This window comes from Gymnoscopelus microlampas, assembly GCF_963454915.1.
Source record: "Gymnoscopelus microlampas genome assembly, chromosome: 17".
NCBI lineage: Eukaryota > Metazoa > Chordata > Actinopteri > Myctophiformes > Myctophidae > Gymnoscopelus > Gymnoscopelus microlampas.
Window position 1 is genome coordinate 39,732,172 of NC_139954.1, and position 20,151 is coordinate 39,752,322.

The window sequence follows — 20,151 nt, forward strand, 5'->3', positions numbered from 1 at the left end:
CAGCGGTACTGGTAGGAGACACAAAGGAGACTCGCTGCCGGTCATCAAATTATTGGCTTAGAAATGCGACTAAAACAAAACAATATCGATTAATTCAATTCATGGGGTGACTAATCGATAGGAAAAATGTAATTTAGGGGGTGAACTATCCCTTTAAATACTCCAGGGACGAGTGGCCGTCTCCTACACAGGACAGAAAATAACAAAATCATGACCAAATACAACCCAAAAGCAACAAACAGCCACATGCCACATACTCCTGGTGTGTAATAGAGCTGTTCATAATTCACAAGTGCCGTATGTATGACACCATAATAATAACAAGTGCATTCTCATATTGAGCGGTATTGACTAAATAAAGAATAAACGAATAAAGTGCCTTTACTGTCGGCACTTTATACGCGCACACCGCTATTTGACAGAATCCACTCACTAAAAGGAAAACAAACGATAGCTTAAGCAGGTTTAGTCATGCATCACTAATGTGGCCCTCAAGGACTATATACAATAACTAATTTTCTCCTTTTTTTTTTTTTTTTTTGGGTCTTTCTCTAAAGATTGCAATGCATCTTCTGAGGGAAAAAGGGTGTCTCTGTTTGCCAAATATAGATTTCAAATGAAAGCTTATGCCTTAGTGTTTTCAGTTTTCTGCGCGTTTTATAGTAATTCCCCCCTCCATGGCTTTGGCAGCTGGTCAAGTATTAATCAAAAATGGAGTTAGTTGGATCCATACCATCCATTTAACTAATTGTACCGCCCGGAACTCCCATTGTGAGTTCATGTTTGCAAACGTGTCTTCTCCCATAATTAGCTACTTTGGACCGACGCGTTGTCTGAGCATCTGGTAATTTCCGTGCAATGGCATTCTGCTCATCAATTCTACTGTCTGCTGTCCCCAATAACTTTTATCACATGCATGGTACAAATTAATAGGCATTTCACCAGGCCCACGATCAACATAACGCTAAATATCTCAACCGTATCACTCATTTCTGTTTGTCATAACATAAGACACATCTGCCTCAATAACGAGTATGGAGATTCAGCGCTGCCAGTGGTGTAAAGTAACTAAGTACATTTACTCAAGTACTGTACTTAAGTACAATTTTGAGGTACTTTTGCTTTACTGGAGTATTTCCAGTTGTCTATGCTTTTACTTCTACTCCACTACATCTCAGAGCCAAATATTGTGCTTTTACTCCACTACAATTATTTGAAAAGTTTAGTTACTAGTTACTTTGCAGATATAAAATATTACATTATAATACATTAACCACTTTAGCCCTATTTTATACCTAGGCTATTTGAAAATAGCGACGCGTTGTGAGCTTGTAGATCTGCTTTTTTCAAACATCTTAGTACTTTTACTTTTGATACTTTAAGTACTTTTTGATACCAATACTTTTGTACTTTTACTAAAGTCAATTTTGAATTCCGGACTTTTACTTCTAACAGAGTACTTCTACATTGCAGTATTGATACTTTTTACTTAAGTAAAACATTTGAGTACTTTTTCCATCACTGCATGCATGGTACAAATTAATAGGCATTTTCAGCAGGCTCAGAACCAACATAACACTAAATATCTCAACCGTATCACTCATTTCCGTTTGTCATAACATAAGACACATCTGCCTCAATAATAAGAATGGAGATTCAGTGCTGCTAAGGTGCTGCTTGGAACAGATAGTGTTCAGCTAGTTGTCACAGATTTATGAGTGAAACATATCTCTTAGATCAGACCTTCAAATTTGCAATCACACACAGCAAATTGTTACCATAAGCTACAGTATTCTTATTATAATCCCCTGACGAGGCATATCTGCAGTGACTCAACATAATCTTGATTGAACATGGGTTTTGGCCGCTGGCTATAGAGCCGTATCAGTACAAAGCCAGTTGTGAATATGATTGCTCTTATATTTCTCACAGACCCAAAGCACCCTGATTTCACTCGACAGGCAATCAGTCTTGCCAGTAAGCCTCCTGGTACAGTAGTAGTACTGTAACCACACACACACACACCTTCTTTTGTCCTGCAGGATGTAAGTTCCCCAAACCTCGCGCCTCAGAGGGCGGATGTTCTCATTGAAGCAGCAACACAGACAAGAGAATCATTAGTTTGAGATAATCCCAAAACACGGCAATTACACCGCATTACATGCTTTAACCCATTAAGACCGGGAACGCATCTGTGTCATTTTTAAATGTCTTTGGCTATTAAAAAAAAAACAGAGCTTGTAGATCTGCTATTTTTGAAAAATCTTGGAAAATGTGTGCAAATCTTTGATTTCACTAGCAGATATACAAGATATACAAGCTCATTTTGAGAAAAAACATGAAAATGTGTAACTCAAATCTTTGTTCTGGGGATTCTACAAATGTCTTCTAAATAATAACAGTTTTTTGAAAAAAATTATGTTGCTATAATATCAGTGGTGCTGAAAGTTTTTCATGGACCCCCAACATTATGTATGATGTATTTGGCCACGGACCCCATCTAAAAAATAAATGTTCCAGGGACCCCCATTAACCCTCTAAGACCCAGAGATGCTTTAGAGCAACAATTATATTTTATAAAGAAAGGAGTTTAAATAATTTGTTTTTCTGTTATTTTTTCACCTATAAATCCTCATTGGGTCCTATTCTTTAGTCTCACAATGCCATTGACCAGGATATTTGCATATAAATACCCCCCACAGAGGCAGGAATCATCACAACTTAAAAATGATCTGTTGGAACAGATCTTTTTTTTCTCTGGAAGATATTCCTCACAAAAACGTAAGTAATATGCCTGTAATATTTTTTTTTGTGAACATTACAATGTGTAGAACATGTATATATGTTATTATTGTGAAATATATGTCCCAAATTTAAATTAGAGCATGATTCATACTTGTTGCTTTTGGTCAACGTTGGGCCCTCTTGGTTGCAAAAAATACAAGGGTTCACCTGCTACTGTTCAGCCTTATATATAGTTTTCACAATAGATTTAAACAGTTATATGTGTATTTACATTACTATATATATATATATATATATATATATATATATATATATATATATATATATATATATATATATATATATATATATATATATATGACAATTGAGCTGTAAGCCTCAGAAAATGTCCACCCAAAGTTTCTCTTTCCCCCTAAACAATACATATTCAACCAATATATTCCCTTGTTATTTCTCAGTAAGTTTAATTTTCTTTCAATACTACAAGGACAGTGGGACCAATGTGGTAATTCTTGGGGTGTTGTGGGGGTTGTTCATTATTCATTCGAGGGGTGGTGGGTACTTAGGGGCTTGTAATGATGATGACCAATCATCATCATCAAACAATAGGTTGCCAGACAGTATTGTATGACTTGTGAAATGTTGTCCTGCAGTGAGCAGTGATGTGTAAGACCTTAGCACTACTAAATGTACTAATGGTATGTCTTTATTTCATTTCAGAATGCCACAACAACAGAAAGGGCCTTGCTTCACAGCAAGGGACGTTTGGGATATCGTGATGAACGGAGAGAGTGATGTTGACATAGACATCAATGAGACTGATGAAGAGTCAGATGAAGAGGACTGTGGCTTGGGGTCCAAAGAAAACCAACCAGTGAACCCACTGACCGCCCAGCAGACATTCAGCTGCCCCAACTGACCAAACCCGCTCATCGCCCTGATTCAAGATATCAGTGGCTGAAGAAGGACTTCATCAGCCCTAATACAGACTTTTCTGGCCCACCTCTGACCTCTGAAGATGTGAGTTCTATTTGCAAACACCACTGCAGTACTTCCGCCAGTTTGTGTCCAAAGACATGATTGACTCTCTCACAACGAACACAAACATTTACAGCCTTCAAACAAAAGGAACATCAGTCAACACAAGTCCAAAAGAAGTTGAGCAAATGTTTGGGATGTATTTGAGAATGGGCCTTTCTCAAATGAATGTATGCCGGATGTACTGGGAAGCAGACACACGAAACGCGTCTGTAGCTGATGTGATGCCACGCAACCGATTTCAGTCTTTGTTGACCTCATTACATCTGGTTGACAACTTGACCGTGCCAGAGAAGGACAAGAAGGACAAACTCTGGAAACTCCGACCATGGCTGGATTTGTTCAGAGAGAAGTGCCTACAGGTGGTTCCAGAAGAGCACAACTCTGTGGATGAGATGATGATTCCATTCAAGGGAAGATTCAGTTCCATCAAGCAGTACATGAGAGGCAAGCCACACCCCTGGGGCTTCAAAGTGTGGGTCAGAACGGGGATCAGTGGCGTCATCTGTGACTTTGACGTTTACCAAGGGAGCATCGATGGCGTACGAGCCAAATCTGAACTTGGCTTGTCAGGGGATGTCGTCGTGAAGCTTGCTTCGACACTGCCCAGCGGGCAGAACTACAAGATATACGCAGACAACTACTTCACTTCTGCTCCACTGGTAGAGAGGCACCTTTGTCGCGGCATTCATTCCTGCTTTGCAGGAGAGAAAAACTGTTTCTGGGACTATCACAACTGAAAAGAAAGTGATTGGGGGTGCCTGTCTCATTTTGCAGAGCAGGTGTTAATTGTCAGGAATGTGCAGGGTCATATTGGGTGGAGATCAGTTTGCATCCTTTTATCAATGCAAATCAGTGAGTTGGCCAGGCAGTATTGTGTGATCACTGACAATGGTTTAGGTTATTAGGTTTCTTTACTACATATATTGTACTGATTTTCATGTTGTTCTTTTAATAAAATTAATTTAAGAATATGGCTTATTGGTGTTATTATTCATAATGTATACTGTTCTGAGGCCACATATTATTCATAATTGATCTGAGGCCAAATAATAATCCATATAAATGAATCATTAAGTTGCTTTAGTGAAGTAATTACACATTTGCCATGTTATTCATAAAAAAATGGCCTATAGGAAATTTTGCTACCTGATGGACCCAACGTTGCTAAATGTCAACATTTGCATAAAAGCTTACCAAAACATTTTTTTTTAAAAAACATATATTTTCCTCTTCAAAATACTCCTACAAGACCATCTGAAAGGTTTAAATATTTTTTTTGCAAGTACAAATATATCCGGGTCTTAGAGGGTTAAGCAAATATTTGAGTTACAAAATCCCTTTAAAAATATATATATATATATATATTCAAATATTCGCACAAATGTTCAAGATTTTTCAAAAAATAGCAGATATACAAGCTCATAGCGCGGCACTCGGTGCCGCGCTATGAGCTTGTAGATCTGCTATTTTTGAATAGCCCAAAGAAATCCCCCCCAAATGACACAGATGCGTTCCCGGTCTCAATGGGTTAAAACGCCTCAGACGCAGAGAGAGGTCTCGCTTCTTACCCCTCGGTGCTCCTTTTATTGACCCTGGTTCCCACCCCCTCTCCCCGGCCCCCCCCCCCCCCCCCCCCCGCAGACACAGCCTGTCAGGCTGACACGGCGGTATAAAGGCTCTCTCTCTCCTCCATATGCATGAGTTCAGCGTCTTGCTGTTTTAATAGGCATGCTACCGCATGGTACGGGTGAGAGGGGGCTCAGCAACCTGTGGTAATGTTAAACACCGCAAATTGGAGAGGGTTTGCTTGCATTTTTTTTTTGCTGATGAAAGAATGCTGTTGGTGGTGTTTAACTCTTTGACCACTTAAGCCCTACAGTATATGTACTTCATCGATTGGAGGGGTCCGTACATGGGTCTCTCTTTTTTTCCGGTAATTGAATTGCTGGTAATTAACCCATTAAATCGTGAACATTTTTGCAAATCTTTGAATAATACATATTTTTTTAAGCGAACATTTTGTAACTAAAATCTTTGCTTCTGGGGGGGGGGGGGGGGGGGGGGGGGAGGGGGGTCCCTCGAAAAAAAAACATTTTGAGATGGGGGTCCACGGCCAAATGCATATCTAAAAATGTTTGTTGCTATATCAGTGGTGCTCTAACTTTTCCATGTCAAGGACCCCCCAAAATGATATGTATTTGGCCGCGGACCCCCATCTCAAAATTTGTTGTTCCAGGGACCCCCCAGAAGCACAGATCAGAGTTTAAAATATTATTTAAAACACATATATTCAGGGCGTCCCCTGGCATAGCAGTCCAGGCGCATACCATATGCTGGTAATCCAGTTTGAAGGCGTGTCGTGGGTTCGACTCCCAGTCCTGACAACCGTTGCTGTGTGTCACCCCCCGCCCCCATCTCTCTCCCCATTTCCTGTCAGCCTACCGTCCTGTCAAACAAAGGCATAAAAGCCCCCCAAAAAAAATATCTTAAACACCTATATTCAACGATTTGAATTGTCCACGATTTTTTTTTTAAATAGCCAAAGAAATCTTAAAATGACACAGATGTGTTCCCGGTCTTATAATGGCTTAAACAAACTAGTCGGGCATGTGAGGGAACAGAGAGGATGAGGAGGTGATGGGTAGGCATGGCCTTAAGGAGAGAAACTAACAAGGACATACAGTATGGTGGTGGATGTGACCAAAAGGATGGAAATGTGGTGAACGCCTATTTCTAAGAAGGAAAGGGTGGAACACAGGGTAACATATAAGAGTTTGAGGTATATGTAGGAGGGCTATAGACTGAAAGAGATGGGAGACTGCAAGGCGACAGCAGAGGAACGTGTAGGTGTAGGAGGATCCTAGATTTGCATGCAGTGGAAGACAGTGAAGGCGGAGAAAAAAGATCAAATGGTGGAAGTTGAAGGAGGGAGAATGCCATGTGGAGTTCATCAGGGAGGAGTTAACCCATTAACACCGGGAACGCATCTGTGTAACCACTTTGACCCTTATTTTATACTTTGGCTATTCAAAATATCAGATCTAAAATAGCGCGGCACAGAGTTTGCCGGCGATCGGTCCAGCAGTTTGTGAGATTGGCTGCACATAGACAGACAGACGGGGCGAAAACATAATCGTTGCCTCCCGGTGATAATAATATTACTTAGCCTTAAGCGATATGAGCTTGTAGATCTGCTATTTTTGAACATGTGTGCAAATCTTTGAATTAATGTTTTTTAAAGCAATTTTATTTTACTCAAATCTTTGCGTCTGTGGGGTCGCTGGAACAACACATTTTGAGGTGGGGGTCCGCAGCCAAATACGTATCATTTTGGTGGCCCTTGAAATTAAAACTTTTTGAGAAATAGCACCGAATGGCTAGACAGAGAGACAGAGCCGGGAAGGACGTGCAACAGGTAAAGGCTGATGAAGGATAGAGATGGGAATGTTCTGACAAGCGAAACAGTGTGTTGAGAGGATGGAAGGTGTACTGTACTTCAAGGGGCTGATGAAAGACGAAAATGAGAGAGAGAGAGAGAGAGAGAGAGAGAGAGAGAGAGAGAGAGAGAGAGAGAGCGAGAGAAAGAAGGGTGGATGAGGGGGATGTGAGGGCAGCTATCAACCCATTGAAACCGGGAACGCATCCTGTGTTATTTTAGATTTGTAGCTTTTAACCATTATTTTATACTTTGGGCTATTCAAAAATAGCAGATATACAAGTTCATAGCCCGGCACCGAGTATGAACTTGTAGATCTACATTTTTTTTAGAAGAATCGTGAACATGTGAGCAAATCTTTGAATATATAATATTATGTCATTTTTTAAGCTTTTTTTTTTACTCAAATCTTTGCTTCTGGGGGTTCTACACAAATGTCCTCTAAATCCTATGTTGCTCCATGTTGTCCATGTTGCTATAATATCAGTGGTTCTCAAACTTTTTTCATGTCATGCGGACACCCCCCCCCCATCTCAAAATATTTTGTTCCATGCAGGAAGGTTTTGAGTTAAAAATGTATATATATTTTCAAAGATTTGCACACATTATCATGATTTGAAAAAGCAGATCTACAAGCTCATCGGCGGCACTCGGTGCCGCGCTATGAGCTTGTAGATCTGCTATTTTTGAATAGCCCAAAGAAATCTAAAATGCCACAGATACTTTCCCGGTCTAAATGGGTTAAGAGGGTGAAAAACGGGATGGCAGTTGGTGCAGATGATGAGGTGTGGAAATGTTTAGGAGAGATCGTTCAACATAATCTTGGAAGGCAAGAGGATGCCTGAACAGTGGAGGACAAAAAAATATACCGGTACCGATTTTCAAGAACAAGGGCAATGTACAGACAGAGTGTCAGTAACTACAGAGGTGTAAAGCTGATGAGCCACAGGACAAAGCTATGGGAAATAGCACTGGAAGTTAGGCTAAGTGGATAGGTGACAATTAGCGTGTAGCAGTATGGGTTTATGCCAAGGAATAGCACTGCAGACATGCTGTTAGCCCATGAGTGTAGATGGAGACGGTCAGAAGGAGTTACACCTTTGTCTTTGTGGACCTAGAAAAAGCATAATGACAGGGCGCTGACATAGGAAGTGTGGTATTGCGTGAGGAAGTCAAAAGTGGCAGAGAGGTATGTCAGAAAGGTGCAGGATGTGTATGAGGACATCGTGACAGTGGTGAGGAGTGTGGTAGGAGTGGGCTTACATCAAGGATCGTCTCCGAGCCCTTTCTTTTTTGCATTGGTAATGGTCAGGTTCAGTGGTGTAAAGTAACTAAGTAAATTTACTTAAGAACTGTACTTAAGTAACATTTTGAGGTATTTTTACTTTAGTGTAGTTTTTCCAATTTTCAATACTTTTACTTCTACTACACTCTCTGAGGAAAATATCGTGCTTTTACTCCACTACAATCATTTGCAAACTTTAGTTACTAGTTACTTTTTAGATTTAGATTTTTATTACTAATCATACATTAACCACTTAAACTCTAAATATATTTCGGCTGTTTGAAAATAGCCGATCTACAAGCTCACAACGGACGCGTTGTGAGCTTGTAGATCTGCTATTTTGCAAAGATTTGTATACATTTTGAAAACTTGAAATGGGACATTGTGCATAATGAATACTTTTGCTTTTGGTATTTAGTACATTTTGATGCCAATACTTGTACTTTTAGTCATGTAAATTTTGAATTCCGGACTTTTACTTGTAACAGAGTATTTCTACATTGCAGTATTGATACTTTTACTTAAGTAAAAAATGTGAGTGCTTTTTCCACCACTGATCAGGTTGACATGATGAAGTCAGGCAGGACTCTCTGTACTGTGGTATTCGCGGGCGACATTATTATTATATAGTGAGAGTTGTAAGACATAATATGTGTGCTTGAACTAGAGAGAGAGAGGACAGTGGAACAGTGAGGATGCAAGGAGTAGAGGTGGCAAAGGAGTTTAGATACCTGCGGGTAAACTATCCAAAGTAATGGGGAGTGTGTAAGAGAGATGAAGAATTCTCATTAGGAGTGAAAAGGAGTATGGAATATTAAAAAAAACCTGTTTGACGCTCATTGTCATAATATAACTCCTGAGAACATGTGTACCTAATTTGGTACAATAATGTTTCTTCAACAAACACTGGCATTTGCAGCATCTGTGTTGCCCCCCTTAATAATGTGTTGCGATTTTTTTGGACCAAATCTGTAGTAGCAGCAAAAAGTGTGTTTAGAAGAAAATGCAAAATCCTCTAGTTCGGCGGAAATGTGTGTGGCCTATATGGGGAGTTGCGTCATGATGAATTGAATCCAGGGGAAAATAAATGTTAATAATGCGACCGTACAAGAGTTATAGGCCAAAGTGTAAAGGCCAAAAAAAGTTGGGTAGTGGTTTCCTGGGCTGTGTGCACAAAAAAGTTTGACGGCGATCGGTCCAGCAGTTTTGCGAGATTAGCTGCACCATAGACAGACAGACGGGGCGAAAACATAATCGCTGCCTCCCGGTGATAATGATATTACTTAGCCTTAAAAGTCTATGCCAGTGTCAGTTAAGCCTCACTGAGAAAACCCCAGAAAGTCTGGTTTTAAGACACTCAAGCTCCCACAGAGAGCTTAGATAAAACAAAATAAAAAGAAGACCAAAAAAAATCCTTTCACAGTTCAGTTGAGACCGAAGGCTCTCTCTCTCCTGTTCAAATGAAGCAACGAGCAGGACAACAGTGACATCACTTTAACCCATTGAGACCGGGAACGCATCTGTGTCACTTTTTGATTTGAGCTAAAAAAGCATTATTTTACACTTTGGCTATTCAAAAATCATGAAAATGTGTGCACATCTTTGAATATACTGTATATATTTTTAAAGCGAACATTTCTCAACAACTCAAATCTTTGCTTCTGGGGGGTCCCTGGAACAAAATATTTTGAGATGGGGGTCGGCGGCCAAATACATATCATTTTGGGGGTCCTTGACATGAAAAAGTTTGAGCACCACTGATATAGAAACATACGTTTTTCAGAAAACTGTTAGGATTTAGAAGACATTTGTAGAATCCCCCAGAAGCAAAGATTTGAGTTAAAAATGTTTGCTTTAAAACAATATAAGATTTGCTCAAATTTTCACAAAAAATAAATAAATAGCAGATCTACAAGCTTGTGGCGCGCTATGAGCTTGTAGATCTGCTATTTTTAAATAGCCAAAGACATCCAAAAAAGACACAGATTCTTTCCCGGTCTTTATGGGTTAAACCGGAGGAATAATGGTACAATGGGGGGGTAACCGTGTCACACATTCGCTTCTCAATCTTATTTTCCCCGGTGATCTGCTGCAGTCACCTTGCTACTCACTCTCCACCCCAGCTGGATTGTGAACAGAAACGAAAGGGAAAAACGAGCAGAAAGGTAGATGTGATAGCAGCACGGAATGTGCTAGAGCTTTGCATGAGTGCAGCTGGGACTGTCGATGGCAAGACTAAGAGAAGAGATGAGATAAGATAAACCTTTTATTGATCCCTGGAGGGGAATTCGGGTGTCATAGCAGCAACAGCAGTAAGAGCGAAACACACAGGTAGAGAGAGGTACGGGTACCTATAGCTACGATGAACAAAGACTTTCAAAAAAGGAATGAGATGTCGTTATCGTCGCTAGCGAGAAGATATTCTGTAGCAGATGAGTTATTGAGGTCTCATCTTAACCCATTAACCCATCCTAACGGTTTTCTGAAAAACTTATGTTTCTACTGTATATCAGTGGTTTTCAAACTTTTTCATGTCAAGGACCCCCAAAATTATATGTATTTGGCCGCGGACGCCGATCTCAAAATGTTTTGTTCCAGGGACCCCCAGAAGAGTTAAAAATGTTCGCTTTAAACAATATATATTCAAAGATTTGCACACATTTTCAAGAGTTTTCAAAAATAGCAGATCTACAAGCTCATAGCACGGCACCGAGTGCCGCACTATGAGCTATGCGCTATGAGCTTGTATATCTGCTATTTTTGAATAGCCAAAGTGTAAAATAATGCTTTTTAGCTCGAATCAAAGAATGACCCAGATGCGTTCCAGGTCTTAATGTGTTAAAGGTCTAGTGAAATAAAAAATATGTTTTTCACAATTTCAGAGACATCATAAGAGACATCCCTAAAAAGCCAATCTTAATTAATCCCTGTAAATTAAAACGTACTGCGTGATGACATATGATGTCATGAATATAAATGAATATTGATTTAGTGCAGCTGTGTGATTCCCAGAGCTGCAAGTTCTTCCAAACACAGCTGATTTTAATTACAGAACTCCGTTTTGAATCTCATTCGAGATGACGTCCAGACGGTGTATTACTCATTTGCAAACTTAATCAGCGCGCTAAAATATGTATCTGAAAACATTTTTAGGTTAGAAATAAGCAACTTGGTAACAAACATTCTTCACATTGGCCGTGTCCCTATCCCTTGGCCAGCAGGCTACAAACAATAACACTGCATGCTATGTGGGTGACCCTAACCCTAACCTCGGTGCCAGCCTCACTCATTTGCGAAAAGAAGAGCCTGGTCACGACCTGAAGCAGCGAGTGTCTAGGAAGTCCTGAGTGGACAGGATTTCCGTTTCCCCCGGAAACTATATTTTTTGACCAATCACAACAGTCGTTTCATTCACGGAGAATGTTAACAGATTTGTAAAGCATCAACGTCATTTCCTTGGGCGGTACTTCCGCCAAATTCAACCATTTCCGGTTGTCAACTTCCTAGACAACCAACATCCCAGGTCTTGCCCAGGGTGCCCTAACCCTAACCCTGAAGGAATGGAGCCTTCTGATTGGTTGCGAGACCGTTGCAGACTGAAACTTAAAAATAAAATGACCGAAAATGCCATTGCACTGGCACTTTTTAAGACTTCTGCATACTACACTAATGCATTTCTTGTGGACAAGGAAGGTCATGAGTTGCCTTCTCTTTCCAATTTGCTGGGGGGGAAGGGCGGGGGGGGGATAAGCAACACTTTGTGGCATCAATATTATACGCATCATTCCTATTTTCTCAGCAAGTGCAGACCTGCCACATTCGTTGACAGAGGGCATGCACTTGCACACATCTCTCTGAGGAGGTCCTGCCGATGACGAGCGGTCGAATAAAAAATCTGGAACGATGATGAGACGTTGACCTTTGGTGCGTTGTTGTGAACAATGTGTATTTTTCCACCCCATGTAATCGCATAACAGTTAATTTTACGGTCAAAAGATTTTTGTACTGATGCAGTCAAGATGCACACAGCGCAGATGGGGACGACAGCGCTATAAAAGAACGCTAGGCGAGGCCCCTATAACGCCGATGTCTGGAGGCACAATGCAGCAAAATGCAACGCGCTGTGAGCTAATTGAACGGCTGAAAATAATACAGATTCTACATTGCACACTTACTCCTAATGGCTTTGTTCAATGTTGGCTCAGGGCCCGTGCCAGTGCACAATATATGCACACAGACTTATTTCTCAGCTGGACAGTGGTTGCATATAAATGGCACATTTGTATTAGACAAAGATCAGCACAAAGGCATAAAAAAGGAGCTGCAAAGTGTGCAGAATGAATCACAGGGATCTGTGAATGTGACTGGTTACTGTATAGGCCCTCGAACTGCACTTCAATAACTCATTAAGACCTGGAACGCGTCTGTGTCACTTTTTCATTTGAGTTAAAAAAAAACATTATTTTACACTTTGGCTATTCAAAAATAGCAGATCTACAAGCTCGTAGATCTATGAGCTTGTAGATCTGCTATTTTTGAATAGCCCAAATAAATCTAAAAAATGACACAGATGCGTTCCCGGTCTTAATGGGATAAGGGAGGTGAAACATGTTGAGTCATCTAACCCACATTCACTTCTCTCCCTCCCTCTCTCTCTCTCTATCCCTCTATCCCTCTCTCTGCTCTCCCCATAGCCGTCGCCTTGTGAATGGTGCCGCTGCGAACCAAATAATGAGGTGCACTGCGTGGTCTCCGACTGTGCCATTCCAGAGTGTGTCAACCCCGTGTATGAGCCGGAACAGTGCTGTCCCATCTGTAAAAACGGTAAGTGGCCCGCCACACCGTCTTCTGTATGCACTGGAAATGCAACGCGTGCAACTCTGCAGAAGTAATTAAAATGACATTAGCCACTTAAACCGTATATAATTAGTTGACTGGGGTCGACCAGTGGATCCATGCCAGGCCCCCCCCTCCCTTTTCCCTCTACTCAAACTGGTGGAAAAAGTACTCAAATGTTATATTTAAGTAAAAGTATCAATACTGCAATGCAGAAGTACTCTGTTACAAGTAAAAGTCCAGAATTCAACATTTACTCGAGTAAAAGTACAAAAGAATTGGTATCAAAATGTACTTAAAGTACCAAAAGTAAAAGTACTAAAACGTTCGATGCAATGCGTTGTGAGCTTGTAGATCGGCTATTTCAAATAGCCTATTCAAATAGCCTAGGTATAAAATAGGGCTAAAGTGGTTAATGTATGTTTTATAATGTAATCATTTATATCTGCAAAGTAACTAGAAACTAAAGTTTTCAAATAATTGTAGTGGAGTAAAAGTACAATATTTGCCTCTGAGATGTAGTGGAGTAGGAGTAAAAGTATAGACAATTGGAAATACTCCAGTAACGTAAAAGTACCTCAAAATTGTACTTAAGTACAGTACTTGAGTAAATGTACTTTACACCACTGTTAAACTGACATCGGAAAGTGTATCTATGTGGCACGGCCATTTTTGATGAGCGAGCCTTCAGTGGATGAGGACATAATTGATGTTTTATGAATTCAAATCATTGCCTTATAGACCCGTCGGTCACTAATGACTGGTACTAGCCTTAATTATAAATGACACACTGAAGCAGAGTAAACATTGGCCCATTGATTAGGGCCAGAGTAGGAGGGGCTAATGGGCCCCCGGAGAGCCCTTTATCTCCCGTGTGCGCCGCGGTGCCCTTGTCACACTCGGCCAATCCCCAAATTAGAATTATCGGATTCCAATGGCTCATTGGGCCATTTACAAGGTGGGGGCGGGAGATTTCCCCCTTAGCCAGCCCCCAATCCTGTCGGGCAGTGGTGGAAAGCAAGTACATGTACTCGAGTACTGTATTTAAGTACAGTTTTGAGGTACTTTTACTTTACTGGAGTATTTCCAGTTTTCCAGTTTTCAGTACTTATACTGTACTTCTACACTACATCTCAGGGGCAAATATTGTACTTTTACTCCACTACAGTTATTTGAAAACTTTAGTTACTAATTACTTTGCGGATATAAATTATTATATTATAAAACATGCATTAAACACTTTAGTCCTATTGTATACGTAGGCTATTTGAAAATAGCCGATCTACAAGCTCACAACGCGTCGCATCGTGACGCGTTGTGAGCTTGTAGATCGGCTATTTTCAATGCGACAAAAACAAAAAAATAACTATGAATTCAAGTCTCCATGGGGTGACTAATCCATAGAAAAAAAGTCATTTTGGGGGTGAACTATCCCTTTAAGTAAAATATCTGAGTACTTTTCCCCCCACCGCCTGTAGGGCAGATGGAGCTTTATGACTGAACTACACACTAACCACTCCCTCTGAACATGGCCCTAGAAGGGCCCGGGAATGATTAACTGATAGAGTACATAACATCCAATGCAATCGACAACAATGTCGCGGTGTATGCGAGAGATTTATAATCAGCCATTTTGCATGCCACTATACGTAAGAAGTTGTGGCAGTACTGATTAGAAGACTGATAAGGCTGTTAAACCTCCAGGATTAAATTCAAAGGAACCCCCGATAAGCAATGACAGGAGCGCAGAGAGGATGAACAGCAGGAAATGCAAATCTGGTTATTGTCTTCTCATTTTGTGCCGCGTCGCAGCCAAATGTAGAAATTGCTTTCGATAATTGCTTTTGAAATATGGGATATAGATGTGCAATATGGTGGGAAAGGTTTCGGAAAGTTTTGAAGGTTCCAAACGACTGACCTACTGTACCTATATTCTGCAACTTAACTTATTCAAAATAATAAAACGAATGAAAATGGTAATGCACAAAGATATTGGCACCCTTAACTTAATATTTTGTCGGAGATTTGTTGAAGCTTTTGGAGGCGATAACTGCAATCAAGCACTTTCTGTAACCGAATAGGATTTCTCCACTTCACTGGTACAGTAGCTTGGCCCACTCTTGAGCAAACCATGTGCCATCTCCCAACAGCTATAGTTCCAGCTCTTTTCACAAAATTGTTCAAAGTTATTCAGATCAGGCCTCAAACAGGCCACTTCAGAACAGCCCGATGTTTTATTCTCATGCATTCCTGGGGTGATGTTTTGGGTCAGTATGCAAACCTTTCCCTCCAAAATGCCTTTATGGTTTTCCGATTTCATTGTTCCCTGCACAAATTCAAGACACCACAAAATATCACTGAGATCTTGCCTTATTAGAAAGCTTCATTTTGTCTTGAACTGAGTTGGTGGGATTCACCAAAACACTGTCATTGTGTTGCTTCAGTCCAAAGAACATGACAGCAGCATTCTGGCAAAGTCCAGCCTGACTTTTTGTGCATTCAGACAGCGACAAATGGTGCGACAAACTGTTGTGCCTTGAACTTAAAGACCAGCGTGATCTATTTTGTAGTTTCCCTTGCTCTTTTTCCCCTCAACCATTCAAACAATCTTTCTTTTCCATCTTGGGCCAATTTTCCTCTTGCGACCACATTCAGAGAAGTTGGCCACAGTCCCGGGTGCCTTAAACTTAATACTATTGGCAACAGCTATGGTCACAGGACCATCAAGCACTTTGGAGATAGTCTTGTAACCTTTACATTGATCATGCTTGGCTGTTATTATTTTTTTCTAATCTCCTCAGACCACTCTCAGCTTTTCCTTCTGTTTTCAATGTTCAATGTGATAAACACAAATGGCACAAAACACAAATGAATTGATGTTCTCCTTTTAAACTGGCTGCATGAGTGATTAGAAGATTGAAAACACCTGTGAAACCAATTAAAACAGAATAGTCAGTTGCAATAGTTTCTGAACTTTTGTGTTTTGCTCTCCTGCAAAACCAAAGACAGACTATGTATGCATAATAAAGTATATTCACATCTTCAGGAGAAATTATACATTATCTTAAAAAAGGGTGCCAATATTTAGTAGGCCAAATAGTCTCCTGTAGCAGCAGAAAGGGGAGAGTTAAGCCTAATTGTCTCCGCCAGGCCGAAAGGCATGGCGAGAGATAGCCCCTTTCGGGACCCTGTTTACCTTTCTTATATTGGGGAAGGTGGTATCCAGGGTCCCTTGACGCTCAAACCACTCTCTTCTCTCTCGTACTCGCGGCTACCACTGTCTGGTCTCGGCTAATAGCTCGTCGCTTAGAAGTTGCAGAGATTTCTCAAAGGTACCCAGAAAAGCAATACTGTAGTGGCGCGCCCGAAAGCTGCATTAATCCGCACGGATCGGCGATGCCGTTTAACATGTTTAATAATTTAGTAAAACTTAAGCTCCTCTCTCACACTCTGCTCCACTTCCCCATGTCCCGCCTCCCCGCGTTGTGATTGTCATGCAAGCATGTATAGGAGCTCGCCAATCAGAGGCAGCAACGTAGGACGCGCAGCAGTCACCTGTACTTTTTCTAGTTTATGCTTTGTCGCACGATTGGGGCGCGTGACAGAAATAGCCGCGACACAGTCGTGTTGTTTTTTTTTATTTGATAGTACAGTGAAGAGACAGGAGAGTCGGGGTGAGTGACATGCAGCAGATGAGCCGGCGGGCTCGGGAAAATGGAGCGCGGGACACGCTGTCAGGCATCAAACCCTATGTGGTACAACATGCCTTAACCACTTGGCCATCATCAGCACCCCCGGAATCAGGCTTTAACCCATTAAGACCGGGAACGCAACTGTGTGTCATTTTGAGATTTTTTTGGCTATTTTTTGAAAAATCGTGAACATGTCTGCAAATGTGGGAATATATATGTTTTTTAAAGCGAACATTTTTATCTCAAATCTTTGCTTCTAGGGGATTCTACGAATGTCTTCTAAATCCTAACAGTTTTTTTTATTTTTTTATGTTGCTATAATATCAGTGGTTCTCAGACTTTTTTAATGTCAAGGACCACCCAAAATGTTGTTCCAGGGACCCCCCAGAAACAAAGATTTGAGTTAAAAAATGTTTGCATTCAAAGATTTGCAAAAATGTTCATGGTTTTTCCCAAAAAATAGCAGATCTACAAGCTCATAGCGCGGCACCGAGTGCCGTGCTATGAGCTTGTAGATCTGCTATTTTTGAATAGCCTAAGTAATGGTTAAAGCGGTTACACAGATGCGTTCCCGGTTTGAATGGGTTAATACGGACAGACAGGAAACAATGACACCCTCACGCGACAGTGGCATTTTGGGGAGACCTGAATGCTGTCTCTCAGGCCCCCCCCAAGGGAGACAGGTCCCAACTTTGGCAGGCAGATGTAGAACTCTCTGAAGGTGGACAGCTGAGTGGCGCTGGGGGTGGAAAGGAACACAGAGTATAGCAGAGCTTCGCTTAAAGCCATGGGACGGGCCAACCGTGGGAGGAAGCCATCCACTCGTGTACTCCAGATGGGTGCACAAGTCTAGACTTGTGCTTGTCTTTTTTCTCTCTCTCTCTTTCTTCACCTGCTCCATCCACACAGAGGAGAGGAGAGAGGCAGAGAGAGACATGGGTGGAGGTCAGAGGTGGGAAAAGTACTCAAATTCTTTACTTTAAGTTAAAAGTATCAATACCTCAATGTAGAAATACTCCGTTACAAGTAAAAGTCAGGAATTCTAAATTTACTTGAGTAAACGCATTGGTATCAAAATGTACCTAAAGCACCAAAAGTAAAAGTGCTCATTATGCAGAATGTCCCATTTCAAGTTTTCAAAATGTGTACAAATCTTTTGAAAATAGCCGAAATATATATAGAGCTAAAGTGGTTAATGTATGTTTATTAATACAAATCTAAATCTACAAAGTAACTAGTAAGTAAAGTTTTCAAAATAAAGGTAGTGAAGTAAAAGTACAATATTTGCCTCTGAGATGTAGTGGAGTAGAAGTAAAAGTACTACTCCAGTAAAGTAAAAATATCTCAAAATTGCACTTAAGTACAGTACTTGAGTAAATGTGCTTAGTTACTTTAAAGCACTGGGCGGAGGTTTAAGACCCACCGGCGGCTTCCATGAGATGTGCCACTTGGCCATGGGGAAGGGGGCTCTTACACGCATCGCCAGATACAACTCTTTAACCAAAGCATTCTGACGGAAAAGAAAGAGACATCAGGCTACAGAACAGTCTCACCCCCCCCAGGCCAGTTGGAAACTCAAGAAAAAATGTCTCCAGCCTTCTGTGTCACACTAATCACATGAAGTCATCAAGGGGATACCTTACTGTATAATGATAGAATACTTATGCAGAGTGCCCCCCGGCCCATATATAATTAGCAAGTCAAAAAAGAAGAAATGGCCGGCGTTATTTGTGAACTCATGTAAAAGGGCTGAATCATTTACAACCATGTCAGCCCTCGTGTCTCTGAAGATGGCCGCCGTGACATGCCGTCAAGTCGGTGGTGGAAAGTAACTAAGTGCATGTACTCGAGTACTGTACTTGAGCATAATGATAGAATCAACCAGAAGGGTCCTTCTGGTCGATCGACACGGTCACGACTTTTTTCTGTACTGGCCCCACAGTGGTGGAATGAACTTCCCACTGATGTCAGGACAGCAGAGTCACTGCCCATCTTTCGCCGCAGGCTGAAAACCCACCTCTTCAGGAAACACTACCCTTCCTCTTTGTCTGGCTTACTTGTTGTTAACTAGTTGTACGAACTCTTGTTTTATTGTTGTACTGTTTTATTGGATCTTGTTTAGTCGATACACTTTTTGTATTAGCTCGTGCTCATTTGATTTTGCTATTTTGTCTCATCTGTTTAAGACAGTAGGTAGCTGATATATAGCACTTCTACCTTAGCGCTAGGTATACTCTTGGTTGCTTGTTTTTGCAGGAAATGCACTTAAGACTTCTGGTGATTAGTAGTTTTGTTCCCTACCTACTGTATGATGAATGCACTTATTGTAAGTCGCTTTGGATAAAAGCGTCTGCTAAATGACTGTAATGTAATGTAATGTAATGAGTACAGTTTTGAGGTGTTTGTACTTTACTTGGGTATTTCCAATTTCCAATATTTTTACTTTTTTTTTACTCCACTACATCTCAGAGGCAAATATTGTACTTTTATTCCACTACAATTATTTGAAAACTTTATCGTTACTAGTTACTTTGTAGATTTAGATTATTATTAAAACCACTTCAGCCCTATATACATTTTGGCCATTTGAAAATAGCAGATCTACAAGCTCAAAATATTTCTATACATTTGAAAACTTGAAATGGGACATTCGGCATAACAAGTACTTTCTACTTTTGGTACTTTCAGTACATTTTTATGCCAATACTTTTGTACTTTTACTCAAGTAAATTTTGAAGTGTGGACTTTTACTTGTAAAAAAATATTGCAGTCTAAATTGCAGTATTTATACTTTTACTTAAGTAAAGAATTTGAGAACTTTTTCCACCACTGCTGTCAGTCTGCCACGCAGTGACACAGAGGTGACTAAAGCCAGGTATAACACTTATTCCTACTGACACTTTGACAGCGTCTCATGCACAACCGACACTGACACGAGACTTGAGGTATACACCGGGTAACGTTGTATACTGTAGCCTGTAGGCCGCATTTCTTGCCTCAAGGCAGGAGGCAGTGGTGTCAAAGTACATTTGATTTGTTTTTACTTTACTGGAGTATTTCCCATGTTTAGTACTTTTACTTCTACTCCACTACATCTCAGAGGCAAATATTGCACT

At 40.7% G+C, this 20,151-nt stretch overlaps 1 protein-coding gene across 1 annotated transcript in view; it reads left to right on the forward strand.

Annotated features, from left to right (window-relative positions):
• The window catches only part of vwc2l (von Willebrand factor C domain containing 2 like), a gene marked incomplete at its 5' end in the record, with an annotated part of 43,414 nt that overhangs the window by 18,188 nt on the left and 5,075 nt on the right, over window positions 1–20,151 (forward strand). The window contains one exon of the mRNA XM_084084754.1: window positions 13,202–13,331. Coding sequence (XP_083940880.1) covers window positions 13,202–13,331 — 130 coding nt within the window. The remainder of the gene's footprint in view (window positions 1–13,201; window positions 13,332–20,151) is intronic.